The sequence below is a fragment of the Molothrus ater genome, chromosome 1 (assembly GCF_012460135.2).
Source record: "Molothrus ater isolate BHLD 08-10-18 breed brown headed cowbird chromosome 1, BPBGC_Mater_1.1, whole genome shotgun sequence".
In the NCBI taxonomy this organism is placed as follows: Eukaryota; Metazoa; Chordata; class Aves; order Passeriformes; family Icteridae; genus Molothrus; species Molothrus ater.
The window spans coordinates 58,572,249-58,600,079 of NC_050478.2; the positions used below are offsets into that span (position 1 = coordinate 58,572,249).

At 35.8% G+C, this 27,831-nt stretch overlaps 1 protein-coding gene across 5 annotated transcripts; it reads right to left on the reverse strand.

Moving 5' to 3' along the window:
- Positions 1–538: 538 nt before the first annotated feature.
- On the reverse strand, positions 539–27,829 carry BRD9 (bromodomain containing 9). Of its 5 annotated transcripts, XM_036404498.2 has the most exons (18): positions 27,697–27,829; positions 26,551–26,771; positions 24,808–24,940; positions 23,059–23,119; positions 21,981–22,125; positions 20,048–20,158; positions 19,119–19,294; positions 16,624–16,752; positions 15,634–15,766; positions 13,355–13,430; positions 11,956–12,051; positions 11,041–11,173; positions 10,115–10,226; positions 8,448–8,486; positions 7,939–8,010; positions 6,563–6,665; positions 4,618–4,785; positions 539–3,863 (listed from the first exon to the last, which is right to left on the reverse strand). In XM_036404498.2, the coding sequence occupies exons 1-18, from the start codon at positions 27,767–27,769 to the stop codon at positions 3,763–3,765; spliced, it is 2,082 nt and encodes a 693-aa protein (XP_036260391.1). In that variant the 5' UTR covers positions 27,770–27,829; the 3' UTR covers positions 539–3,762. The 5 variants fall into 5 exon arrangements, with proteins under 5 accessions (XP_036260391.1, XP_036260389.1, XP_036260388.1 ...); XM_036404496.2 differs by lacking the exon at positions 16,624–16,752 and having other exon boundaries at positions 19,119–19,234; XM_036404495.2 differs by lacking the exon at positions 16,624–16,752.
- Between the last annotated feature and the right edge of the window lie 2 nt (positions 27,830–27,831).

The following is a 27,831-nucleotide window of genomic DNA, read 5'->3' on the forward strand; positions in this document are numbered from 1 at the left end:
CCTCCTGCAACACAAACCCAACTCATCTACATAAACAGAGTTCTGCAACAATTCCTAGTGCAAGTTTAAATGCACTAGGAATAAATGCCATCCCATGGAGACACCCTAGCTTTCCTTGTGAGGTGGATGGGCTTCTTCTCCCCTCCCCTTATCAGCACACAGATCAGCATTTATAACACATATTCCAAGGATGGTAGAAGGGCAGAAAAAACCAAACCAGAAAAAGCAGCGCATTTCCATCCATATGAAAGTAATGCTGTGCAGACTCCAAATCCTACAGTGGCCAGGTAGAAAAACAACAGCAAAGCAACAAACACAAAAACGAGTGGCATGGTTAAGAACCAGCCCTTCAGTCTGGAACGTAGGGGTGGAAAAACCAGGTTATTTCTGCTGGTCAGCTGTTCAGGTCTCATCTGCATAAATATCTCATCATAGCAATGCATCTGCCAGAAAGCAAAATAACTTCATGGCTTTAAAAATGTCTTTGTGCTTTTTCTTTTTTCTTTTTTAATAAAGAGCAAGAGAGGAACAACAGAAAGATTTTTTTATTTTTATTTTTTACTTAATATTTATAGGTAAATTCTGTCCCTGTACTTGTGTATCTCAGAGAGTGGAATAAAGTTGCTCCATGCTGAATTCTTGTTTACAAAGATGTTTGCTATGTGTGCAATACAGTCTCAACATTCCCTTTGCTGCCACTGAAGATGACTGCGCTAAAACATGTGTTTGATGACAGACATACAAAAGAGAAAAGAAAAATCAGTTATTTAGACCATTTTGTATTTTCTTTGATATATTTCTATGTTGTGGAAGAACAGATCTAAGATTTCTCTTAACATTGCTTACTTCCTTAGCGCAACACACTTTTTCATACAGCAGTTATTAGAGGGAAAAATTGAAAAAATGCATTTAATTTCTCAATTTTTTTTATAGGAACCCTGGGTTGATTTTACCAAACACCCTAGGAATTTCCCCTCTATTTCAATGATAGCATATTCCAACCAATGGGAACTCACATAAAGTTTATTGACATATGGTGCCACCTAGCTAGAAGATGTTACATGTCATGTATTACAGATTTGAACAGGGTGCCATGGACACAGAGTCGTCTCCCAAATGAACCAAACAGGAAATATCTATCAAACACACTAGAAAGAAATGGTTTATCTTGGATTAAATAAATAATGATGTATGTTATATAAACTCACAGAACTAAATCAAGTTTTTAAAATTCTTAGTGTTTAAATAAAACTGTAAGATTAGAGGCCTTTACTGGTTAGTTCAAAGCTTTTATGTGTATATGAACTTACCACCTGCAGAGTCAAGAGCAAATAAGACTTAGGGAATTTTTTACCCTCCAATTAAGTAAGGAAAGGACAGGCAAATTTCTTCTTAAGGCTTTTTTGCAAATAAACCAGAATCATTTGCAAGATGCAACAGTGTACCACTGGTACCAGCACAGGCACATACAACAACAACGAAGAGGAGCAAGAGATTCTCTTTTAGCACAAGAATCAGTAAAAATGCACTGTGACAAACAAGTAACTGAAAGACATTACTTCAACCACTTACTTTAACATTTTAGTATTTTTTACCAGAGACTGTAAACTCAGTCCAATCTTTCTATAAAATTTAGAAGAACGAGATTTCTCAAAGAAACATGAAAGCTTTTCTTGTGGCAGTTAGTGAGCCTAATCATGTGTCTCAGTACATTCAGCAAACAGGTTACAAGTCAATGCCACTCTTGAGAAGGCACCACAGCAAAAGCATTTGTATTTGCTTCTAGGAAGAAGTTTTGTCTTAAAAGCATTTTTTCCCTGGGGAATGCAGGCAGTTAGCCTAGTGAAGGGATTGTCCAGCACCCATGGAACAGCAGTTGGAGATTGTTGTGCATAACTAACATTGCTTAAGGGCCAGATAGGCTGAATAAATAAGAAAACCTTCCTCAGGCACAAAGTGCTCTCTGGTACAGTAATGATGCAAACAACATCCAGCCTTTTATACAACCAGCTCATGGAGCCCATAAAGGCTGATCTACAGAATTTCACAGAGTTTGAATGCATTCTGCCTGAAATCCAAGGTGAAGGTATCAAATTAGATACTGCACATTATTTCAGTTTTCAGTAGTAAACACTGCAGTTCAAACCAAAACCAGAACAAACCAGCACATTCTTCTAGAGGTGTATTTTTAACATTCTCCTGTGGAATTTTATTCAAGAGCTAAGGCAGGCAATTCAACAGCAAGTGTTTCAATAAAGATTTCCTCACCAACTGTAACTATAGAGTCTATTACAGGAATCAATTTATATTTACTGTATGAGAAATCAGAGATTTACTAGAGGTCAAAAGCATGTCAGATTTAAAGACACTTTTCAATTGAAATCGTTTTGGGAAGCTGCAATCCCACACAAGGCTGTATGCCCATGCAAATCCTCGCCAACAACACTGCCACAGGGCGGCAGATCATTTATGTCACTTCCAAGAACCCACAGTCATGATGTGTCAGAATGCAGGAGCGGCAAAGGAGCCCAAGCACAGTGCCACACACATTCCTAACAACTCCCAGACAGAAAAACCTCACACTGTTCTTTCTTCGGCACTTCCACTTGGAATGAAACAATCTTCCTATTTAGAATTTATCAAGACTTTACTACCAGTTATCTGACTTCCTTAATGGTTCCTAAAAACTGAGGAGATTACTAAAACTAAATGTTTTTTTTTGTTTATAGCTCAATGTGGCATGATGAAATTAATCTTTTGAAGCAGCACATGAATTCAACCCAAAACTCTTTAGTATTTCAGATTTAGTATAAGGAAGCAAACTTCTCCCTGGCAAGGACAACAGATTTGCTGTATATCAAAACTGCTTTTCTATTTTTATTAATATTTACAAAATAATGTAAATTCATAACATTTGTCTTCTTGCAAATAGCAATAGTACAAAACTCCTCAATTTCAGTATTGATGTATTATAAAAGTTTTATTTTGGAATTACTGAACAGCACACTGTATCCAGTATTTTTTTCACCCTATGAGATATACACATCATTTTAAAAAATACAAGTATTATCTTTTCTTTGTGCTTCAAGATACGAGGGATCACAAAAACATACATCTTTTTCAAATCGAGGGTAGAAGTTTTGTAAATGAGCATTCAACTGGAACTACCAAGTACTGTTACTCTGAAATTAAATGATCTCTGCAGTGATTAAAAAAAAAGATTTTAAAATATGGGGAAATTTTTAAAACAATTTCTACAGATTATTAGCATTTGGAGATTGAAAACACAATAATGATCCAGATTCATGCAGTTATTTGTTCTTCCTTGGAGATGTTCAGGTCTTAGCCTGAACAGTAGATAACAGAACAATTATCTACAGAACTAGGTGATAATTGTACTGCAAACATTTAACGACTGTTGCCATGATTCTGGGAAAATTATCACTTTTCAGCGTCTATAAAACAGAAATTTTTCTAACACATTATTTGCTGCTTTTCAGTCAAGATTCACACATCAGTAAATAACACTCTCCCTTAATAAACAAAATGAAAGCAGTTCTTGGTACATTGCTAACAACATGATGCACTAATTAGTTTGGGGTTGGGATTTTTATATGTTTGCTTGTTTAATCCTGTATACATGATAATATTATACAGCAATCCTCATAGAAAAGAGGACAAAAATGCAGTTTCTGTCATGGACAAAAACTTTATAAAAACATAATACAATTAAAATACAAAATAAATATAGTACATGTCAGATTAGTTACTAGTAGCATTTGAGGTTTCTGGAGACTGAAGAAATTCATACGGATCATGAACCATGTCTTGCTGTTCTCCAACACTCAGATGAGAGGGGCTTCCTGTTGGATGTGGGAAAAAAAATCGAAACTTTAAAAGCACAGAAAAAATTAAGAGATATTTATACATATAAACAGGATGGTTATTTCACATTTTCCTTTTAGACTTTTAAAGTAAGACATCTAAATAATATTTAAACAGGAGATTATGAAAAAGAAATCACAAGATTCTTAGTAATTTAGATAATTTTTGGAATAGTAATCATTTTGTTATTACTCTGAGTTGATTACTTTGAGTTAATTACACAAAATGCAACTGAGTATCATGCATCCAACATCTTCTACCTTCTCAGAAATGGCACCAAATTGTTAAGCAGTATGTTATGCTATCATCCCGTCTTATCACTGAATTTTACAGTTGACAATGAAATGCTGTTGTAGAATCCCATTTGTTACTTGCTGAACACAACTATGCTGAAGTAAAATAATCATTATATACTCCTTAGTGTAACTGACAGCATCAAATGAAAATGCTTACAGGAATTTGCCATTGAATTATCAATTTACTTCACAATTACTTTAATCACATCTAATAAAAAAATAGGAAATTACAGTTAGGGGTCTTAGTTCTGGAGGTTCAAAGTATGTCTTGTTAGTTATCACTGCCGGGCATATTTAAAAATTAAAACATGATCAGTCAGCACGCTGTTTTATCAGAGTAGTTTCCCACAGAGATTTATATAAATTACAATGTGAGTTTAAACCAATTCCAAATAGAGCACAAGTACTGGAACTTCTGTGCCACAGCTAAATTTACCAAGATGATGTTGGTCTCTTTCAGAGGTATTGGAAAGGGAACTCAAATTAGATGATGGCCGGGACCCCACTCTGTCAGCCTGAGCTTCATGAAGGTCCTGAAGCAGTTTTGTTGTTTCATCTAGATGTAGATGGTTATCATCATGATCAAGCTCCTTCTTCACTTTTCCTAAGAGCCACCAACCAAAACCCATAATTAGCACATGTACATTGACCCACGAATTACCAAGTCACTATAAAAAAGTTCTAAACTTAACACAAGCATTGGCTATACCCAAATGACCTCAATCTTGCATTTTTCCTCGCACTTCTAAAAAGCAACAGCTGCAGACCTGTGCAGTATTGGAAGATGAAGGAAAGTGGCACAAGGAAATGGCTGAAACTGAACTGACTACCAGTACCTAAACAACTGTAAGAGCTTATTTTGTCTTCCTTAGCTGTGAAATGCCAGATATGGACAGACTGGCCTGGGTTGGAAGGGACCTTAAAGGCCATCTCATTCCAACCCCGCCTGCCATGGGCAGAGACACCTGCCCCATCCAACCCGACCTTGAGCACTGCCAGGAACAGGGAACCCACAACTGACACAACTGTGTCAGTGCCTCACCACCCTCACAGTAAATAACACACTTAGTTTGTGGCAAAACGGAGTCTGCAAGCAGATCATTTAAATATTTAACTCAAAATACAGTTAAAACAGAACCTGAAATCTATGGAGGCAAAGATATCCCCATCACAGAAGGTTCTAAGAACAGTATCTTCTCCAGCTACATTGATTTTTAGTAAGTCAAATGAAATTGTGAAATTGGAAAGAACTGCATGTTTGTGCCAATATACACTATTCTTTCATATGAAGACCTAAAAAAAATTCCCTCAACTTTAAACAGGAAGATAAACTCCTTCCCTTCTTTTTCTTAAATGCTAATTTTGCAAGAATTATGATAAGAAGTAATTTCATAAACTCACTCTGGCAGCCAACTAATCTAGCAGTATGATTATTTACAGAAAGGCCAAAGAAGAAAATATAAGCAGCTTTCAGTGGTGCATGAAATTTATAGTAAGACTGATATGTCTAAACATTATCTATAAAATGGATATTTATTAATTTTTTACTGAACTGCAGTAAAATTAGAGTGAGACAGCATAATCAGAACTTACAATTGCTTTTCAAACTGCACCTATGTGAGAAATTTGTAGAAATCTTTCTTCCCTTTAAGCCTTCAATTCATTTCATTGTGTTTTATAATACATAGCTTGGCCTCTTTCACATTCAGAACTAAAAGTACCTTAAAACATAAGCAAGTTGTTTGCTTGGATGACATTTTTGAGGACATATGAATAACTCAGCTGCCTGCAGAAACGGTAACAGTACTTGTTGTGGTACTTACAGGATAACTATCAAAGGCATGTATTTGAAACAGTATCCAAATTCTTTCACACAACTGAAGAAAAAGTCTATCCAGTCCTAGAAGTTTCTTCCCACTTTTGTTTTGGGATGTTCCATGTAGCAATATGATTGGGTTTCACATACTTACCTAATTCCCAAGTTTTAAACTTACCTAAACTTACCTAAACTTACTTACCTATTTCCCAAATTGTAAAAGACATATGAAACAACATAATTTCTGAGTGAAAGCTTCACACCAATTCTTAAAATTTATATTACTATGAACACAAGAAATACAAGCAAAGCTACCAAAATAATGAAGTACAAATACTTTGTTTTCTTCAGTTGTACAGGAAAAGTTAGCTTGTATAACACATGGATGTCTCAAAGGAAAAACAGAACAAGGTTTCATTTATAAGCCCTAGACTTTTACCATAGTTAAATGTATATTTATTACTACTTTTCAAACCCTTTTTTAAGTCTTAGCAAATCCTGCTGTGATTTTCTCTAAATGGTACAACTAAACCATAACTGATATCTTGTATATTTAGATACTTACCTAACGAACTTAACATAGAAATATCAAGAGATACATCTGAATACGGCTTCATGGAGAGAAAGTCCAAGTCAGAAGTGTTACTGTCTCCAGCAGATTCTCCAACCTATTAAAATACAAAAAACAGAAAGATTAGCAAGAGGTACAAGCTGTGATGTTAACTTCACAAAGTTTAATGCACAAATCCATTCTCTCAGAAGGGTTACTTCAACATCTGAAACTGGAGCATCCATAGCCATCTTGGCTAACCTGAAATTCAGAGACGGCTCAAAAAGATTCCTGGACATGAATGGCCAGGGATGTGCACAGTAGTCCAAGTCTTTTATCTCATGATCCAGGACTGCTGAAACTCAATTACACACTCAACTCATCCATGTCTCATGGTAGAACCCTAGCAGGTGGAAGTATTACCAGTATCCCTCATCTTCCCCATATGTGAACATTGGATTTATTGAAATTTTTCGTACACTGGGCCTCCTTCTTGACAGTATCAGCTGGAACTGGTTGATCTAGTATTTTTCCTATACACTTGGATAATGAAATACAGCCTAAACTTTGCAACTCTCCTTCTTTCCACACCCATTGCAATATTGCTAATGTAATGGCACAAAGGAAGAAATCAGAGTCACTAAGCTTCAAAACCTGTTCTAAGGGAAATCTCTGAGGATGCCTGATCCAGCAGGAGAAATGAGACACTCAGATAAACATACAATCAGATATTATCTTTTAGAAATATGAAAATGAAACCTAGCACGTACATCAAATAACTTAACCAGTCACCTTCTAGAGAAATTCACACCTTTCCACAAAACATAAGGAATATTTATAAAACTATGATTTTTTTTTAAGTTGCTATAATGTGATCCATATAATTTTTATGTGAATTGCATTGAATGTAGTGCATATCTCCTGTTATCACAAATAATTTGCAAGATAAAACCAGTACCACTTAAAGAAAGATTTTATTAGTAGCTGTAAAAGCATAAGATATGGTTATTTATCCATAGTTTCTAATAGACATTTTCAATGGATATGCTATTAACCGATTAATATTAATGGGTTTTTTTCCAATTTTATAGCAGGCTGAACCTCAAATATTGATCAGCAGATCAAGTATCTTTTTCAGGTTCCTATGTGATCTTTCTGCGTCTGAGACTTAGTTATGCATGCTGAAATAAGCTGAAGAACAATAAAGCCACAAATGAAAACAGACTGAATATCAGAGAATTCATTTTCAGTACTGCAATCTTATTCCAGATAATGTAATTTTAATATTCAACCTCAGATTGTGCACTGAAATGAAATAATGTCTCAATACTACTTTTTTGTTTCTGTTTTTTCCCCTGTTGTTTCCCTCCCCTACCCCCCAGCCATTTTACCATAATCTGTTTGGAAGAATCCAGACAGGTATTGCGCAACTTGTGTTCTTCTTTTATAAGAACTGGCAGAACCTAAATAACATAGAAATACTTTAGATTTCATAGCTTATATTTACTAAGGATGTTCCCTGAGAATGTTTGTGTAATTTACTGGTTTTCCACAATGAGGTCGTGGGCCATCATAGAAAACTGCCACATTGTGTGATGTTGAGTAGAGCCTTCACAAAAAACTAGAGACCAGCTTTCTCTAGGGCAATCATATAGAGTCACGCCAACAATTTGTAACTAACCAGGACAGCCTCTCCAGGAATAACCTAAAGCCTCTCCTTTCTCATATACTCCACTTATCAATCTTTTCTGTATTACCATACAGAACAGAGGCACATTAAATAAAATAAAGAATTGGAATGTTGCAAGCTCAGAGAGCTGAGTAACTTTCTCTACTTTAAACGCCAAAACACTTTTCCCTGTTAAAACCCCCAAACAAACACAGTATTAGCATAACTTACTTTAACTTCATCCAGTGGTTTTACTGGGATGTTTCGCCTCTGTAATGAAAGAATACCAATAACTGCTTATACTGAACACGTGAGAAAGACATCTTTCTTGTACCATCTCAAGTATATTCAAATCACACACAAAAGGAGGCTAGAGACAGCTAACTTTTTCACATATCTGTAACATAATTAGAATGCAACAGTCGCTGCTCTGAAATATTTTAGTATTATTCATTTTAAGTAATCTTTGAGTCCCCTTATACTATTTCTTCTGCTCATAAACTTTATATTCAAATGCAGTATCTTTGTCATTACTTCAGTAACTTCTGATCACAAATCATTCAAGGTTGTACTTCCAGAGATACTAATTCTTACTCAAATGCAGCAGTACAAAATGCTCAACATAGAACACCATGTATATGTCACTGAAACACATGTAATTGTGTAAAATCAGTGTATATCCATATATGTCACAACTAAACAGCATTTTCAAGTGTAAATAGCCATTGACCATTGGAAGGTCCTCAGAAATTCTCACCTGGAATGACATTCATAGAAAAACATGGTAAAAGGCAAAGGCACATTTTATTTTAATGCTAAGTTGACTATGTTGCATAAACACATTTCTATGTGTAGAAAAGTATTCAGAATATTGGGTTTTAACTTTTTGAACTAATCCTTTACATTTCTTCCTGTTAAATGTACCATCTTTTTCCATAGGGAAAAAACACCCAGAAAATTCTAAACAATCATCAGTGGTTTTCATTCCATTGTCTCCTTATTTCCAAACACCACCCACCCTACTCCACTTCTAAGTCGCAAAGATGTAGCATAATCTCATTTCCACCAGATCAGGAAGTCTAGAGTACTTTCCATCTTCCCACCCTGCCTTCCTTTCTTTATTGTTCAATCTTTCAGAGTGTCAGCATTTTAAATAGCAGACAATTATTTCAAACTACGACTGCCTTTCAAAGTGAAGATAACACAAAATTTATCGTCAGAAAATTTGCAATTTTTTAGCTTATTTTGTCTTGGGAATGCAAGTCTTGGGGAATGCAAGTCTCACTAGAACCATACACATTTCTGAGAAAACTCTCTTCTCATAACAATCCTAGTATTCATGTCTTCAGGAAAGTGCTTTTGGAAATAAGTTAAAAGCTTTCCCTGTAGACACACTACATGAATGTAAAATTTAGCACTGGAGGGTAACAGACACGTGGTACAGTGGTAATTACTCTTTTAATTTTACTTCCATGTTCCAAATAACTAATCCTTCTATGAGAAATATATTTTGCTTTTCAATTAAGAAAAAACCCAAAACTTTAACAAAAGGATTGTAATGTAACTCAGAAGTCTGTATGTAAGTCATGACATCAAGTGACAAGGCTGCCTAAACTCCATCCAGTTGGTTGGACCCTGCTATGCTGCATCTCCTGTCTCCTCCTTTCTACAGTCACATAGTGAACCACATTGGAGAACTGACCTAGCCAGAGGAAAGGATTCCTCCTTCAGTCTCTAATTAATTCAGCCTCTAATTTGGTTTATGGTTGCTTGAACAGCTAGGCTTGCACTGCTTAAACTGGCAGTGGAAAACAAAGCATATCACAAAATATTAAAAAGCCAATAGGGTCATTCTTATTCTGATGAATTTGTGACACTTCAGTGCACCCAGGACACACCTGCTTTAGCTGATAAATAGTTTTGGAATGGTCACCACTAGTGATCTGGTCCAGAAGATCATCAACTATTTTCTTGCTGTAACTTCCAGCATCCTTCACAAATTCTTGTAAGCTAGCAGGAATGGAGATAAGCATTACAGAAAACATCTACTTTCATAAAAACTACTTCAACTTAAAATGTTTTCCCAAATACATTGAGTTACACCTACATTTTCTTTTTCCTTTAACTCTTTTATGCTTCTTCAGGAAAGCAATTAAGGTCGCCAGGACATATAGCTTTTTCTTTTACTTTAATAGTAAAGTAGGTTTACAACTTGTTTTTCACAAGTACCAGCAAATTTTGTCTTGAACTATCATAGATGGTAGGGTAGTGGGTTAAAAAACAAAACACAAAAGATAAAAAGCTTGAGATTATTTCTTTCCCTCCAAGATCAACAATTTAATGTTAAATGTCATTTTTCTTTTCAAGTAGCATTAAATCTTTTGAAACTCATTGAAAAACATAATTGTTTTAAAGCCACTGAAATATATTACTTGCCTTTTAAAATTATTTACTGCTGGGTAACACTAAATCTGGGGCAACCTATAATATTCTGTGGTTGAAGACCCTAATAACAAGATCCATAACAACTTTGCAATAAAATAGAATAGCTTAAAAGGCCAAATAGAAAAACCCCCCAAAACTCTCCCCACCTCCAAAACTCCAAAAGTAAACAACAAAAACAAAACAAAACAAAAAACCAAACCAAAACAAAACAAAAAAAAACACCAAAAAAAACCCAAGCCAAGAAGGATGAAAGCCTGGCTTCAAAAGTAAGTTTTAGAAAAAAATTCAGGATTTGGAGGCTCTTAGTTGAGATCTAGTTTAAATTTCTTTGCAAAAAATTGCTATGAGAAGGTTGTCTTCTTAATAAAGAAGACCTTACCTTAAGGCACACTGGATCCCAGTTTCATCACCATATGCTGAGTATAGAAGCTCCATCTCATCTGGTTTCAGATCATGAAATATAGAGTTGTTTTGCAAAGAAGGTGCTGTATTGGCACTGGTAAGAAAGGTTACTACACAGGTAAAAGACACAACAAATTATTAGCAGCAGTGTCAAAGATCACTTGGGGGAAAAACCAAAGATTGTATTTTCTGAAACAGATACAGATTCTGAAACAGATACATGGCACAGAAAGTGCCATGTAGTTTTTCCTCCAACTGAAAGCAAGAGCAGTGTCTCAAGGACACTTACAGACTCTAGAATCAGCGCTATTTTAACCATATAAACAAACATACTTATACTACTGAAAGATCAAGAATTAAGTTATCCACCCCATTCCAAGAAGAAAAAGGTTCACGGTCACATTCCCTTCTGTATTTCTACATTTTGTGTGCATCTACATGATGGTTGCCAGTCAGTTTCTGGACAGCAGATTAGAAACTATTAAAAACTGTCAATAACAACAGGAAAAAAAAATCCACAGCCTGCAAAATCTTTGTCAAATGTTGCAAAAATGCAAATGACTGGAAGTTGTTTTTCAACCGTAAGTGCAATTACTATGGAAAAATTATTTCCCCCAGAGGAAATGGACTACCATTACTGGAAATCTTCTAGTGTGGCTATAACACCACGGTAAAATATTAATACATAAACTGCTAATTAAATTATGTTTAATTAGCGAAATATTCAATTTAATAAAAGCTGCATTCTGCTATTAATGGAATTATTATATATTATAACATAACTAAGCGAATTTTCATAATATAAACAGGTATATATCAAAATGATTTTATATCAAGTAATTGCTTGAATATTTAATAAACACAAAGTTAAAAAATGGTCTTTGGTAATTACCTTTATTTCTTCGTTCATCTTTGAAGCCCAGTGTAGTGAAGGCAGGTAATAATTTACTTGACAGTGAGCTCAGATCCACTGGGTGAGTTTCTTCCTCTGATAATTTAAAAGAAGGCTTAGAAAAGCATTTTGTGTTTACAATTTATGACAAATAATTAGAATTTGCTATTTTAGAGCTGTAATTAACATAAAGACTAAATGTTTTTTAAACTATACATTAAGGGTAGGTACTGTAATTCAGGTTCTCCATTTAAATTTCAACCTCAACCTATAAGTATGCTTCCATGTCATATTCACAAGATCTATGGCTTAAGTTATTTCTTAATAACTTAAGTTATTTCACTTTTACAGTATACAGTAGCATCTGTAATTATTTTAGTAGCCAATTCACAAACCTTCAATATCCAGATATTACTGAAATGATAAAAGCAGTCTCTTGCAGTCTCTTATGTTGACTAAGTGGTTTTTTATAGAAATTCATTACCATCACACTTTGAATTGTCAGTGGCATAATTTCAGAGGCATTAAATCACTTTTTTTTTAGAAATAGGTAATAGGCATGAGAGCAGCCAAAATGCTCAGAAAGATTCCAGAAAAATTTACTACCACACGAAAAAGAATTTAGCAGGCTTGCATCTCTCAATGTGATTAGTCAAAAGCATTTATATATTCATCAGTGAAACAAGAGGAAAGCTGTGAAAAAATTCTAATCTCAAAAGGTGCAGAGAATGAAGTGCTAAATCAACATGACGATTCAAAAAACTATGGCATTTTATTCATTACAAGTTTTTAATACTTCTGCATCATGAGCTTGAAATTAAAGCAAACGGAAAGCATAAAACAATATAAATACCATAATAGTAACAGAACAAGAACAAAAAAGAAAATATCAAGGAACTAAAGAAAAAAAATCTCATACACTTAAAACTGAAATTTAGCTAATGATTGAAAAAGATAATAAAGAGGTAAAAGATTATTCTAAATTTGCATCTGTGCATTGCACATTTACATAGAATTGCAGCATCTTCATTCACTTTTTGTCATTAGGTACTAACACTACAGTGTTTTTGCAGTAAAAGCTTGTCTTCCAGGCTCTTTGTAAAGTTGTAGGAATGTCTAAGTGCTTATAAGGAGATATTATTTTATCTTCTCACTATTGGCATCAGCAAAACAAAGCATCTGAAGTGTGAAAATAGGGAAGGCAAACAGAAACACCTTTGGGGTGTTTGGGGAAATGGCTTGGGAAATAATTAATGAAAAGAATGAAATTTTTTGAAAAATAAAAAACAATTTAAAAACTCATATATATTACGCAGGATCTGTATCTACGGTTAAGACTTCAAAATCTCTTATAACATATAAGACTAGAAATGTTTACTTCAAAGACTATGGCTTTTACCTTCTGCTTCTGGATCAGATGAATTTACTACACTAAATAATAAAGTTCCATCTCCATTTTTTTTCAGATAACCAATCTGTGGACAGAACCAGAGATACAGGAGGAATCATTCAAAACTGTTCACACTCAAAGGAGGAGCTGCCCATTTACAGAGAAAACTATAAAAAGCAGTTTTAGCTGTATTGCACTGGACTTTGCTATTCCCTTTTTCATACAGAGAACCTTGGGTCACTACTATTTTATACCACTTAGCCAGTGTTTCAGAACAGGAGACTTAGGAGAAGTTCATACATCATATATACAATGCCCTATTCATCTTTCTAAGTCAGATCTAAAGATTACACCCAAGACAAACCCAATTCCATTGTCATTAGCATGGAACCAGCCTTTCTGACTGCAAAGTCCAGAACACACATTTTTTTTAGAAGCAATCTGTAACTCCCATCCACAAACAAAGTCACTGCTTATTTTCAAATATAGACTGAACTGTCTTCATGTCTCACCCACAACTTTTTCTAACTAGAAGTACTTTTATTAACACACTACCAAATTCTTCAAGAGGAAGAAGTGCTGTGACAGACCTACTGAAGCAGACAAGCACAATGCTAAAGACAGATGTGAAAGACAACAGAGCACACCAGGGTCTATAAAGTTAGAGCCAGATCTGATGCAACAAGCAAAGCTAATGTCAGAAACTAACTACACATGAATTGAGAAAAAAACCACTGTAAACTCTCAATATAAAGGGAAAATGAAAACTGTTCTCTCGCTACAAAAATATTAGTAAATACATCTGAGGAAATGAACAACAAATCTCTCCTATTTTGTTTTCTATCCCCCTCCATCTGAAAACATTTAAAACTCTCTCTGTACAGGAGGCCAAAGCTAATATTGGCATACAATAAAAACAGAGGTGAGAGATGCTGGAAAGAGAATGAACAACATCTTCAAGTGATGGCAAAAGTTAACAACAGCTGAATTCCAAAAACATGCCAGGGTTACCGAGATTCAGTGGGACATGCAGTGGGGCTGCCAAGCTGACTTAACAGCCTTAGCAACTAAGAGCTGCACACCTTGAGAAACTTCCTTGAACAGTGCAAAACTGACTGCATCACTCAATGGTATTGCTTTGAAGGGATTTTAAAAGCCACTCTACTTTGGAGGTTTCCAATAGACTTCAATTCTAACAAGTCTTCTCATTATCCAAAGAAACAGAAATACATTTGAAACTAAGCCTCCACCCACTACTCTTTGCAGTTTTATTTCATAATCCAGTTGAGCCTAAACTGACTACATAATCAGGGCCACTGCCCAAGAAATGGACATTTAAGTTTGAAGACACAACACCACTTCTGCTTCAAAGTAAAGTTTCTTCTGCAATAGTTTTTAAAGAGGTGGAAAATGCAGATGTGGACACATCCTGATTCCTTTCTCGAATGCAGTGACCACTAGAGTGACAGATGAGAAATGGGAGCAAAGGTGGAATAAGTCTCCATAAAATTCGAGGGAAAGAGAGTAAAGGTATGTCAGTACAGATCTGTAGCGAATGCCTGGAGCATTCACTCCAAGCCTAGCACAAGGAAATGAAGGAATCCACCACTATCATCACAGAGCTAAAAAACCTACAGCTAAAAAAATTGATCCTTCAGAGAAAACGACAGCACCACCAAGCTTGTCCTTGGAAGAGCACAAAACCCAAATACATGGAATAACATCAGCATTACATTCAGGACTGTAAAACTTGCTATCTAAACCTACTCAATGAAAGATCTTTGTATTTGGTACTCATGCTACAGCTGACAGCTACTGCTTGTAAATACAAAACTACAAGACTTTACAGACTCTCCTCATTAAAAAAGGTAATTTAACATTAAAAGTATGTTAATTCCTGGGGGGGAAGGGAGGGGAGAGAAGGGGAATCCTAATTGTTCTTCAACCTATGCCGTAGTTTGCTTTTTCTGAGGTTGGAACAATAGGAGAAGTGTGATGTTATTTTAATCACTTTCAGTGCTAAGGGTGGCAATTCAAGATGGAACATTTCACTGTTTCCTGTAAGTGAATTTCCAAAGAGAGAACCTGAGATTGACTTAGGACCCCCTACAATGGCTTTCAGTGGCAACTAAAGATAGACAACAGCAGTATCAGTACACCACACAGAACATATATCCCAGATGCTCCAGTCCCAGGCAGCCTAACAGTAAAGCCTGTTTCCTAACGTGAAACAAAGCATTCAATAGTCAGGCACAAACTGGAACTGCTAACTGCCATGTGCAGTAGACCTTGCTGTTGGGTAGATATCGATTGATCCTATCCCGAGCTTCATCTGCTGCATGTTCCACTAGTGCCAGGACATGTTCTTCAGCAGTGCTGTCTGTCAGGCTGCATGCATTCCCCTCAGGTTCAAAAATGCAGCTAAAAAGGAGAAGAAAAGGAGCTGTAGCAATTAAAAGCTAAAACAAAACAAAGGGCTGAATTCTGGTTTTGCTTAATAGAGCAATCAGTCCCACTCTTCTCCCAGTGTCAGTGTACCTCAGCATTTAAGTGGAATTATAATCATTATAATCATATAATCATTACAATCATATTATGAAGTTTTGCAGCAGAAGCTGTGAACTACCAAACTACTGACTTCAAAAATTTAATTGTTTCTGTATCCTGATGAAAATGAAGTATAAAATGAAGCACAAAACAGAGATTGGGAATAAAACTGGCAATTATACAAGGTGAATGCTGTATGCATCCTTAGTCTCCCACATGCACGTATACACTATTTTCAAAAATTACAAACAGGAAGATGCAGAAAATAAATTATGTAATGAGACATAGAAACTGTTGCTTATCAGAGAAAAAACCCAATAGGCTGCATTTATGATGATTATGTCATATAGCTGCTTGCAGAAGTAGGACCAAACTCCAGGTCTAAAAGGGAGTCCTTTAATTCCTGTGTTTTCAGTATTGGAAGTTAGCATTCCTAATCTGTATCAATCACAAAACTGCTTGTAACTGAAATTACAGAACTTAACATTTATCTTTCAGTAGATCCCTTTTCATTAGAGCTCCAAACCAATAAAATCGTAGCAAATAAGCATACCCAAGGATGGAACAGGACATAGCTATCACATAAAATCAGGAAAAGGTAGTATCATAAAAAGAAGTGTGAAGATATCATAGAATATGGCAGTCTTCATTGTATTTTATATATAAAATAAATGTTGTAAATCAAAGTATTTCAGGGCATTATATAGACATTAGACACTAGGGCCAAACACCTTAGGTACTGGGTAGAGCATCTCCTCACACCAAATCCATTTCTCTCTCCTGGGTTATCTTCTTCCATTTGCTTAGCTAAGAATTTCTCTCTGTATAGAGATTCAGATCCAATACACAAGTAAGTTTTGCTATTAAAGACAATAAAAAGATCACAGGATCATACTATTATGAGACAAATGTTATACTACTCTGTTTCATTGAAACTTTAAGAAAGGGTATACACAGCAGGAAACTCCTCAACAACTGGCACTTTCCATCACACACTACAGAATACTTAAAGAACAAGAATTTTGAGAGAATGTTCAGATTGTAACATCCTAAAAAAAAATTCAAAAACTATTTAAACATTAGGATGTTCAAGTGATCAAGTCGCTTCTTCCTCTATATAGAGGTCTAAGCTGCTTTAACACTTTGTAAACATTGACTTCAACTCCTCTGTTTGTAACCATAAATATGAAAGCAAAAATATCTGCTATTAGGTTTGATTTTCCCCTCTCAAGGTCTTATTCTTCATCAAAAAATACAGTATCAATCCTACAGATGCAAAAATACAAGTATTTAAAAGTTCACGTTACTTAGAAAAAAACTAATTTCAACTACTAAAGTTACACAGATGTTGAGAGGAACAGAAAAGTAGATTTATACTACATCTGATTGCTGATAAACTGGTACCAGGATATATGTTAATGTAGATGGCAGTCTCAATTTCTTGTTCTGTGACAAAGGACAAAGTTACTCTTGTGGCAGAGTTTATGCAAGAATTAATGCTGGGCACCACACAAACCAAATTATTTTGTCTTCTAAAAAAAACCAAGAACAACCAAAAACCAAAGCACCTCTCCCTCAAAACTTGTCTACAAAAAGGTGCTTTCAGTTGAATTCTATCCACAATCCATTAAACAAAAGAGAAATTATACCTTCTCAATTCTCTATGATACAGGAACAGATTAGTTTCTGTATGTTATCATTAGAATAGCTTCCACTACAGATAATTATTGTTGAAAATTATTTTTGAAGATACATGTTGCAGTCTTCTATTTCCAAAAAACCCCTAAATTAGAATACCACTTCTTCCATCAGCAATAAGAATTACAAAAATGCTGGAAGTGTAAAAAATGAAAAGTGGCTGATGAGAACTGTAAAGCTCACTTTTAAAAAAACATGAAACAAGGTATGTAGAGAGCTTTTTGGATAATTGGTTAGCTGAGAAAGGACATTTTGATGTGATACCGATGGATAAGGATAGGGGAAACAAGCTGGGAACTATGTAACCGGTGTCCAATCACTGACAAAGGTCATAGTGACCTTTGCTGAAACGGGAAGATGGGGGAGAAAGTTGCTTGCCAGAAAATGTAGATATCTTAGGTAGAGAAGCTAGAAGAATGCAAACATAGAAGCAAAATAATTATTAGAAGATAGAAGTAGGTGTGGTTGATCTATGTGTGCTTTAACCAATAATGAGCTCAGCTTTTGCAATATGTATAAGCTTCATTAACACCAATATAAATATGTGTGAGTTTTCAATAAACTTGGGGATTTGCCATTCAGGCATATGGTGTGTTGCAATTCCTCCGCCGTTCACGACAAAGGTATATTTCACTTTTGTTACTTTGAGGATTTAACAAGAAACCTGCAGAACATATCTACATGATCAGATTATTTACAACATGACTAGCGGTGCTCTGTTGCAATATTTTTTCCCATAAAATTCCAACTGATATAATGCTTTACAATTTAAATTCAGTCTATCTTTGGATGCCTATGCAAGAACACTGAATAATATAAGTTGCTTGTATATCATAGTTTCTGCTAAAATCTCATAAAATAAATTTACGAAATTCAGATTTAAAAAAATTAAATTAACATTAGATTTTAGTTATAAAAATATGAATTTGTGACATGGAGGTACCTATTAGCTGGAGGATTACTATTGCACTAGCAATATATTTTACCACTAAGTTAAATAAGATTTCACTGGGGATATATTATCATCTGCTCCAGAAATAATCTCCTATACTTTTATAACCTGCCAGACAAGGTTAAAGTTAAATAAAATCACTCACTGATCTGGAGCCACTTTGCCCTCCTGGGAAGAACCTCTTACATTTTGATGAGACTACTTTAGGAAAGGAAAAAAAGGAACAAAATGCAAAAGGTATTTGTAGCTATACCCAAAATAACATTTTAAACCATCATGAGAAGAAACCACTCAGTATTTAATACAGATATAAAGAAGAATGAAAACATCTCTATAGATATTAATTTTAAGTGTTTGAAAGAATATGCAGTCATCTTTTGAATTGTTTGCTTCAAGTTAGGAATCACTGGCTTATTAAACAAGTTCTATAAATAAACAAATAAAATACAACAAAATTGCCCACTTATCCTATGGACCTCAAGGAAAAATGCTGAGTTTTTTCCCTCAGTTCTTTCCTGCTGTGTAATGCTACAAAAGCTGCAACAAACTAGTAAGTATCCCCATTAAAACCTTTACCTAATAACTTCTTTATTTTGCTTTTTGGATTTCTTGGTAGTCTCTGCTTGTACAGGAACAACTTCAGGAACAGGTTCTTCAACTGTTGTGTCTTCATCGCCCAAAAGAGCTGCCTGCTGAGAAAAATCCATGTCCTGCATAAACGACATGCTGCGCTTCAAAGCTAACAGCCGTTCCTAGAATCAGAAAGGACAGAGCGGCAGGGACTTAACCTTTCCCTCATAGCCAAGATGCTATGATAATGGGATGGGATGGGAATGGCCATGGCCTTATTTTGTTCTTAATCTCGTTTCCAATGGCGATGCAACATGATTTGGTCATGGTAGCATGGCATCAGAATTTCTGCAGCCCAACTATCAAGAGAGAAACAAACAAACAAACAAACTGCATATGCAAAAACAACTATTTTACACAAAACTTACCATCACTGTAACACATGCACACATACACACACACACACACATGTGCACACACAGAGCAGCTCACAAGAAAACCTTCATTTGACAAGCCAACAACTGTATCTGAGTAAGAAGTATTTGTGACACTGCTGAAAATTCCCCAACACCTTCAAAAAAGTAATGCTTTCTTGTTTACACAGAGATAAAACTTAAATGAGATCTTGCTTCCAAAAGTTTCAGCCAGAAGTAGGATTTTTCGGTAGAGTTGCATATATGTGGATTCGAACTGCTTCCACTGAAAGAAGCTCTTACAAACTTCAGTGGTGCAGGTAAGGTTGAGAAATAAGTAAAAATTACTGGGTTATAACAAAAATGCCATCAAGCCCTTAAATATAGCAGCACTAACTGGCACTGCTGTAATTCATCACAGATGGATGAAACAACATTTACCATTGTTACTTTGTTCCTTTTGAGTATGGTAACATAAAAACCCCCAAAGTTTCTGCTTTTTGTTTTTAATAGGTCTCTTACTTTGCTCATCATCTTAAAGCCTGTGTGCAGTATCTTCTTGGCTAGTTTGTAGTAAACAGTATCTGGTCTGTTGTAAGTCATTGCATTATCACACATCAGTTTAAAATCAGCCTGTAAAATACAAGACAAAAGAACTGTAAACATTTCAGGTCCTTTGTTAAATGACTGGAAGATACCACTCCATCTTGGTAGCTCTTTGAAGAACACAGTAATATTCTAGGGGTAGGCTCATGAACACAAGCCAAAAACAGAATTGCAAAGGTTTGAGCCTCTTCTACCTCTCCAAGATGCTCAGTTTCCTTTGGAACTGGCTTTTGGTTATAAAAACCACTCTCTTTCCTGAATGCCAAACGTAACATCTTCTCTTTAACCAAGTGGACCAAATGGACTAAATGGACCAAACACTAGACCGAGCTACCAGGGTGACTTTTTTTTTACAGCATTACAAGCCCTCTGCCTCCAATTACCAAAGCCATGGCAAAGACAGAAATTGAGGTAACATGGACAAGCAAACTATGGCCCAAGAAGCAGACAAAGAAGTGCATGTAAGCTACACTTCCAGTGATGGCCTTTCAAGTGCTGCAGAAACAGCCAGTCTTTTGCTTGCCCAACTTTGAAGCAGACCCTTTTTTTTTCTGAAGTGAAACGAATGAGTGTTCTGCAGAAATTGCCCCTCTTTTAAATGCAGGACAGAGTTCTTTCAGACTCTACTCTTAGACAGATTATTTATTGTCTTGTGACTAGCCTCAGCTAGTTATATCAGACAGGTAACCTTTTGAGCAGACTTTATTTCAGAGGTTAAAAACCTACAAACTTCATTTCTTTATTAAGGTTATGGCTCTGTAGTTCTGTGTAATTAGGTACCCTCATGTATCTAGAAAGGGAGTCCAATTCCTTTTTTGCTCTAACATGGGCAGGCTTTTAAGAAAACTTTTATCACTCCTCTGACTACCAGCAGAAGCTAAGTCCTTGAAGAAAAAACAAAAGTCAGTCTAAAAAATACTGCCATTTTCTTTTTTTTTTAGGTTTCTATCCCACCAGTTTCAATACTGCAACCTTGCCTGTTACTTAACAGTCACAGAGCTTCCTATAAATCTCTACAGCATATTTAACAAAACAGAGTAATAATCTTTGTCAAAGCATCTGTAAGAAATGTAAACCATTCTTTGCTCACCTTGCCGGACCTTTCAAAAAAAGAGATTAACCCTGAGAAACAAGCCAATGCTCTCTTGCTCAGGCTACCATCATATCAACATCAGTCTAGGAAAAAGCAATTCCAAAAGCTGCTAATAATTCATGACCTTCACAAATGAGTTAAAGAAAACTCCTCTCCTTCAGGAGCTACCAATACTATGAAAAAATTTCTTACTGCACTGTCTGTGAAACCATGATGTATCTAATAAATTATTTCAGCAAAAACAATACGATTAATGACTAAGTTAAGCTGCAAATAAACTTGCCAAGTAAGTTTCTGCCAGAAGACAATTTCAAATGAAGTTATATAAAAACCAGAAGAATTAAAGATAAAAAATATGTAATTGCTATTTACTCATATACAAGATGCTCCAGTATATCTGCAGGTTTCTTGCAGACAGGTCCAAATTACATTTAAATCAATCTAACAAGGTCTAAATTTAAAAAAGGACAAAAAAAAAAAGAGCTCAGTGGCTTAAGTCTTGGTGATAATCTTACTCCTGTCAAAGTTTAGCAAAAAGCTAAATTCCACAGAACTTTAGAAGATCTTCTTGGTTTCAATAGTAATTTATAGAAGACTGTAGTAGAATATGACAGATTATTTGTAACGTACTGAATATACAAAAGTGCTCAGTTCTGAAAAAAATGAGCATTAATTAATGTAACAAAGGCTTCTACAGTTAAAAAGAATCTTCAGTTTCTTACTAGTTGTGAAATATCTAAATCTTTATTAATTCACCTTGAATTCAGTGACTGATTTGTATTCATTTGCTGCAATTTTTTCCTTCATTGTACCAAAATCCATAGGGTGTTTTATTATCATGGAATATCCAGGAGCAATGGCATCCGTGACTGGAAAGGCAAAAAACCCATGAGGATCTTTCCTAAAAATACAAACAATAAATTGAAATTTACAGCAGGCAACAAAACAATCCTTGCTTTTGCATCACATTAATAACACAATAGTACTACTAAAAAAACAAAAACTACTAAAAACATTCTCATAAAATAGATCCATGTTTGAAAAATTTCCTGATAAAGGACAGCATTGTGATTTCACATATGTAGACTTATTTAAAAAAGAAATTCCTGCAAATTTTCATTAAAAATGTCTTTCAATTCAATTCAATGATCAAATGATCAGTTCAAGCTAGTTCTCATATTTCTTAATTAATTCTTGTATGTTTTCTGTGTCTCTACACTCCAACTTGGTCTTTTGGCTTCTTGTAGAAAAAGCTCAATTCTTCTTGTTCATAAGGTCCTCTAAAAATAAACACAATGTTTAATTTTTTTAATTTGTTCCAAATTCAGCTTATTGCTACAAAATAAAAAAGTAATGTTTTTTTTAAACATGAGGTGCAGGTTTAAGAAAACAATAAAATAAAAAGCCTCTCCCAATTTAGAAGATTATCAAGTAACCAGGTCTAAATTTGCTTTGTATCTGACAGTAGACACTGAATAAAACAAAATTTAACTAAAACAGTCCAATCTTTTAAAGTAATGTAGAATTGTAACTGGTTTTTAATCCTTAAACTAAGTCACTAATATTTAATAAATTTATAATGGCAATGTATAATTTGCCCAAAACACTTATTTCCCTGCCCAATGCTAGAATTGCAAACTTGGTAATAATTATCCTCAACTTATCTTTAAAAACAACAAAGTCTGACACGGTTGCAAAGGTTAACAAATATCTTTCAGTCAGTCACCAGGCACTGCTTTCAAACAGAAAACCAGGATATGAAGTTGCCAGGTAACACATACAAATATGCACCAGACACAGCCTACACAGTTGAAGATACAAAAACATTTACTACCTTTGAAGCTGGCGAAGGAAGTGTTCCAGTAATTGCTGGATTGGTGTGCTCTCATTTTCAGCTGCATTTTGAGATGAAAACCCAGGTAAGTGCAATGAAACCACATATGCATATATTTTTTTATTTAAAAATATAAGTACCAAAGAGAAAAATCTCACTACAAGTACAGCTTGTACTGATCTGAAGCCAAATGTATGAACATGGATTTTAAAGCAGAAGCACATCAGATATCTAAGCACACACTACCTTTTTCTTCTTCCTTCATTTTCTGAGCTTTTTTTCTTATCACATTAAAACCTAGTACCCATTAAGTCAGATGTAGTGCTAAATTTAGCAGCCCTAAGAATATGTATTAATAAGATTAAAACAATTACATTATATATTTCTGCAGAAAAAGTGAAACTTGGTTGCTTAAATACTGCAGTTGGGAAATCATATTCTTACAACATGTTCGCTGTGCAATTTTCATGGTTTCTTCACCATAAACTCCATGCAATTCTATAAGCCTTTCAATCACAGAGTGACAAACAGATGCAGATTTACTGGCAAGACAGGTAACAACTACAATTTCACCTCCTGTACAGATCACAAAAGAAACACTATATGTTAATATAGTCTGTTACTTCAGAGAGACTGGCTTTAAGTGACGTTTGAAACACTAATGAAGCACCAAGAATTGAAAATCCAACTCTCCATGATAGAGGAAAGACATCTCCTTTCTTAAACAGAATGGGTCAGGTAATTTATATGCTTTCCAATACTATTTTACAACCAGATGAAAAGAGAATAATAATTGGAATAGTTTTTATCTCGTCAGTTTTTAAGGCTCCTGACTACCCAGAGACATAAAACTCGGATCTGAAAATTTCAGTTACCTTGACAGCTGATGGCCACTATTCCTCAATTTAATGTGTGGTCACAATTATAAAATTCCTTGGGATTACCTGACTAGTCAAAGGGCAGTATTCCAAAGACAAGACTCACAATATTCCTAATGACACAATTTTTTGCTACTAGGTTCCATTTTCAGGCTTATGTATAACTGAGATCATGATGTAATTGAAAATTCCTAAAAGTAAAGGTTTCCACTGAGCAATGCTGAGTTTTAATTATAAAGCAATGGCTACTGGTAGAAAAAGCAAGGCAAAATCTGAAAGGATCAAACATGCAGAAGTTGCCATATACAAATGATAAATATTCTGGCTGGTGATAAGAATTAGAGAAGATTTGTAAATTAAAAACAGGGCTGGTATGTGGTGTCTACAGTCTTTAGAGATGCACTATCACAACTTCCTTTCCATGAGAATAGAGATGCTAAAACTCCACATAGATTAGAAAAACAAAAAAGACAAAAACAACACCTAAGAAGTCTCCACGAGAGTTTTTTCCCTTGAACTAAGTGAAACTTTGTTTCAGACATTCTGATCACTATGGTGTAATTGCTAAGGAGAAGGAATTAGGGGAGCATTATGTGCAATAACACTTTCATAATGAGGTGTACCCTGCCAAGGAACAGAGGCCAGAAACAGGATGTCCTCGGCAACATCAGTTACCTGAAAACAAACCTACTAAAACATGGAAGCACCAAGAGGAATATTGACTTTTCAGATAGCAGAAAGTTCTGGATGTTGGAAAAAGTCAAGCTCCTATATTTCAGTAAATCTTCATGAAAATTTTATCTTTGACAAAAGCTTTGTTTTGTGTTCTTTTAAAAAGAACCAAAATAATTTAATCTTTCATACTGTTCACCTGGCTGAGTTCTGCATGCTCTGACAGGACGATCTGGAGGAGGTTCAACCTCCACCTTTTTCCCAGGATCAAAGTCATCAGTTTCTCCTTCAGTGTCACACTGTTCCTTCTCCCTTTTCCTCTTTTTCTCTTCCTAGGACAGCAGAAAGAAGACATATTTTAGAGGGATGTGCAATCCCACACATCAAAAGGCAAGAAACAGTGATGTTTTTAATTTGGAATACTCATTCAATATCCAAGTCATAATACTGTTTAAACAATATTGCATATATTTTCACTATCACTTTTTCAATTTTCTTCTCCAATTAAAACTGTTCATCTTTTGCTACTTTGTACTTGATACAGTATTGTTCTATCATTCCTGCATGTTTATTGAAAAGAAAAATTCTGAAGCTATTCATATGCAAAACTGCACAATAATAAGCTACACCAGAGAGCAAAGAAAGTTAATTGACTATTGAGTAAAGATCAATCTGTGGCTCCGCCCTCATCAATGTATTTTTGTTGTTTGTCACATTAAACAGAAGTGAGTAAAATATATGACAACTCAGCCAACAAAAGAAGCATAAAAAACAGTGGTGGCAATTAATGATCTCTTCCTGAGTTTCAAAGCAAAGGTACATCTAAGTCATTCCTGAAATTCCACAATCATTATCCACATTTGCACAGAAAAGCACACATTCATTAACCTTCCCTAGACTATGGTTTCATTACTTAAAGATCCATTAGCTTATTTTGAATGTATTAATCATGAAGTTCTGTGAAAAAAATCCAAACAATCCCCATCCCACAACTCCGTAAAGGCAACTGATACTGCAAAATCTTGTATGAAGGACAGGTGGTTTTGCTACATTTCAAGTCCCAGCCTAAAACATCTGTACTAAGAAAATTGTGCACTGTCTGTGCTGTATTTAAGGGCTTCTGAATGATCCTATGAGATCTGTCAATTCCAGATGATTTTTTTGTTAGGCTTGTATTACTTGGAACTGATAGATGGTAGACACAAACACACACAAAGTAGCACCAAAAAAACTGTCACACAAGAATAGTAAAACTACATGACAGGAAAGAATTAAAAAAGCAGAAAGGTCAGAGAACCATTATTACACAAAATAAATACTCTTAAAATTGAATTGTACAAGTAACTGTGCTGTCAATGCCTCACTACTGATTTTAAACAAACTCCCCAATGCTCAACACAGACAACTAAGTTGACTACCCTAGTTACTACTAACAAAGTCACAAAGCCCAGCACACAGGTTATTCCAAGAGCTAACGATGTAATGTACCACAGTACTCAAGAGTTCAGAAGCTGTTTTGAGTAAACATATCAATTTCAATGTCCAGTAACTTGGCACATCTCCAAAATGCAAACACAGCCTGGAACTTAAAAGCTGAAAATACCCTCCCTAAAACAGTAGCAAAATATGTTTGTGACCAGGCTAAAATACAAAAGATCGAACTGAAAAACAGAAACATTTATTCAAAGCAAATAAGTAAGGAAAATAAAAAGTTATAAGAAGGAAGTTTTTACTTTGTTCATAGAATCATCACAAAAGGTATCTCCTGTAAATAGCAGAAGTACACCAACTCACACACAAGGGTTTTCAACATTTCTGAAGTGCTATCTCCAGACAATAAGCTTCTTGTAACAAGTGATTTAAACAAAGTTCTGTACCAAACTTTAGACCTGATAAGTAAGCACGAAGGCTGGTGTGCCTGATTCTAAAAATCACAGCTTACCTTTCTCTTTCTTCTTTCCTCATCATCTAGATACTTTTCTTTTTCCTTCTCTGACTTTTTCTTCTTTTTTTTCTTCTTTTCTTTATGTCGTTCTCGCTCATGATCTGATCTATCATCGTAGTAACTAGAGTCATGCCCTGACCCAGAGAGTTCAGTGACTTCACTGCCTCCAACTTTAAGAACCAGTTTTAAGGGTTTTTCCAAAGGCTTGTCCACATAATCTAAATTTCAAAAAAAATAAATTAATAAATGCATAAATGCACAGGGAGCCAACAGCACATAGCAATTACAGAATCAGTCTCAATTAGGTCAGAAAAGACCACTGAGATCAAGTCCAATCTATGACAAAACATTACATGTCAACTAGACCATGGCACTGACTGTCACATTCAGTCTTTTCCTAAGCACCTCTAAGGACAGAAACTCCAGCACCTCCCTGGCACCCCATTCTAATATATAATCACCCTTTTTGTAAAGAAATTCTTTCCCAGTGTCCATCCTGAAGTTCCCCTAGTGCATCTTGAGGCCATGTCCTCCCGTCCTGTGGCTGGTGGCCTAGGAGAAGAGACCGACCCCCACCTGGCTACACCTTCTTTTCAGGCAGCTGCGGAGTGACAACGTCCCCCCCGAGCCTCCTTTTCTCCAGGATAAACAATCCCAGCTCCAAAACTTCTTCTAGAACTATTGATTATAAGAATTCGCTGCAAATCAAAAATATACAGAATACATTTGGAAAGAAAAACAAAAGCTAAGGCTAACAAATCCAAGCTAACAAACAGTCGTTCTGCACATCTTACGTTGTGATGTTCAACAAACCTGCAAGACATTAGAAACCGGTTCTTCGGCCTCCCCTAAAACCGTCGCAAAGTCCTTGCAGAGCAAGGTGAAATTAAGCATCATTCAAGCACCGCAGCGACCAGATCCTCTCAGAAGCGGCCGTGGGAAGCACGGAGACGCTCCGGCTCACACTGCACCGCCCGCCCCGCGTTCCTCGGGCCGCCCCCGCCGCCGGCAGCTCCAGCACTCGGAGCGAGGTCTCTGCCCAGGCCCCACAGCCCGCGCAGGGACGCCGGGCCCCGCCGACAGCCGCGCCGGGGGAAGGGACGGGCGCGTCCCGGGTACAAAGAGACCCCCCCCGGCCCTTACCGCTGTAGGTGGTGGCGGAGGTCGAGCGCCATTCTGCCTTCTCGGCTTTGTGCTTCTTGTGTTTCTTCCCCATGGCGGAGCCGCAGCCGGCCCCGCCGGAAGCGCTGGGGAGGGCGGCCTCCCCGCCCTCCAAGG

Coding starts and splice junctions, on each gene's coding strand:
- BRD9 (XM_036404498.2), bottom strand. CDS start 27,769: ATGGGGAAGAAACACAAGAAGCACAAAGCCGAGAAGGCAGAATGGCGC. Junction 22,126..23,058: donor TTCCTTCGCCAGCTTCAAAG/GTAGTAAATGTT, acceptor TTGTATTTTTAG/GAAAGATCCTCATGGGTTTT. Junction 15,767..16,623: donor TGCTCTACCCAGTACCTAAG/GTGTTTGGCCCT, acceptor TCTCCTTTTTAG/CTGCATTTTTGAACCTGAGG.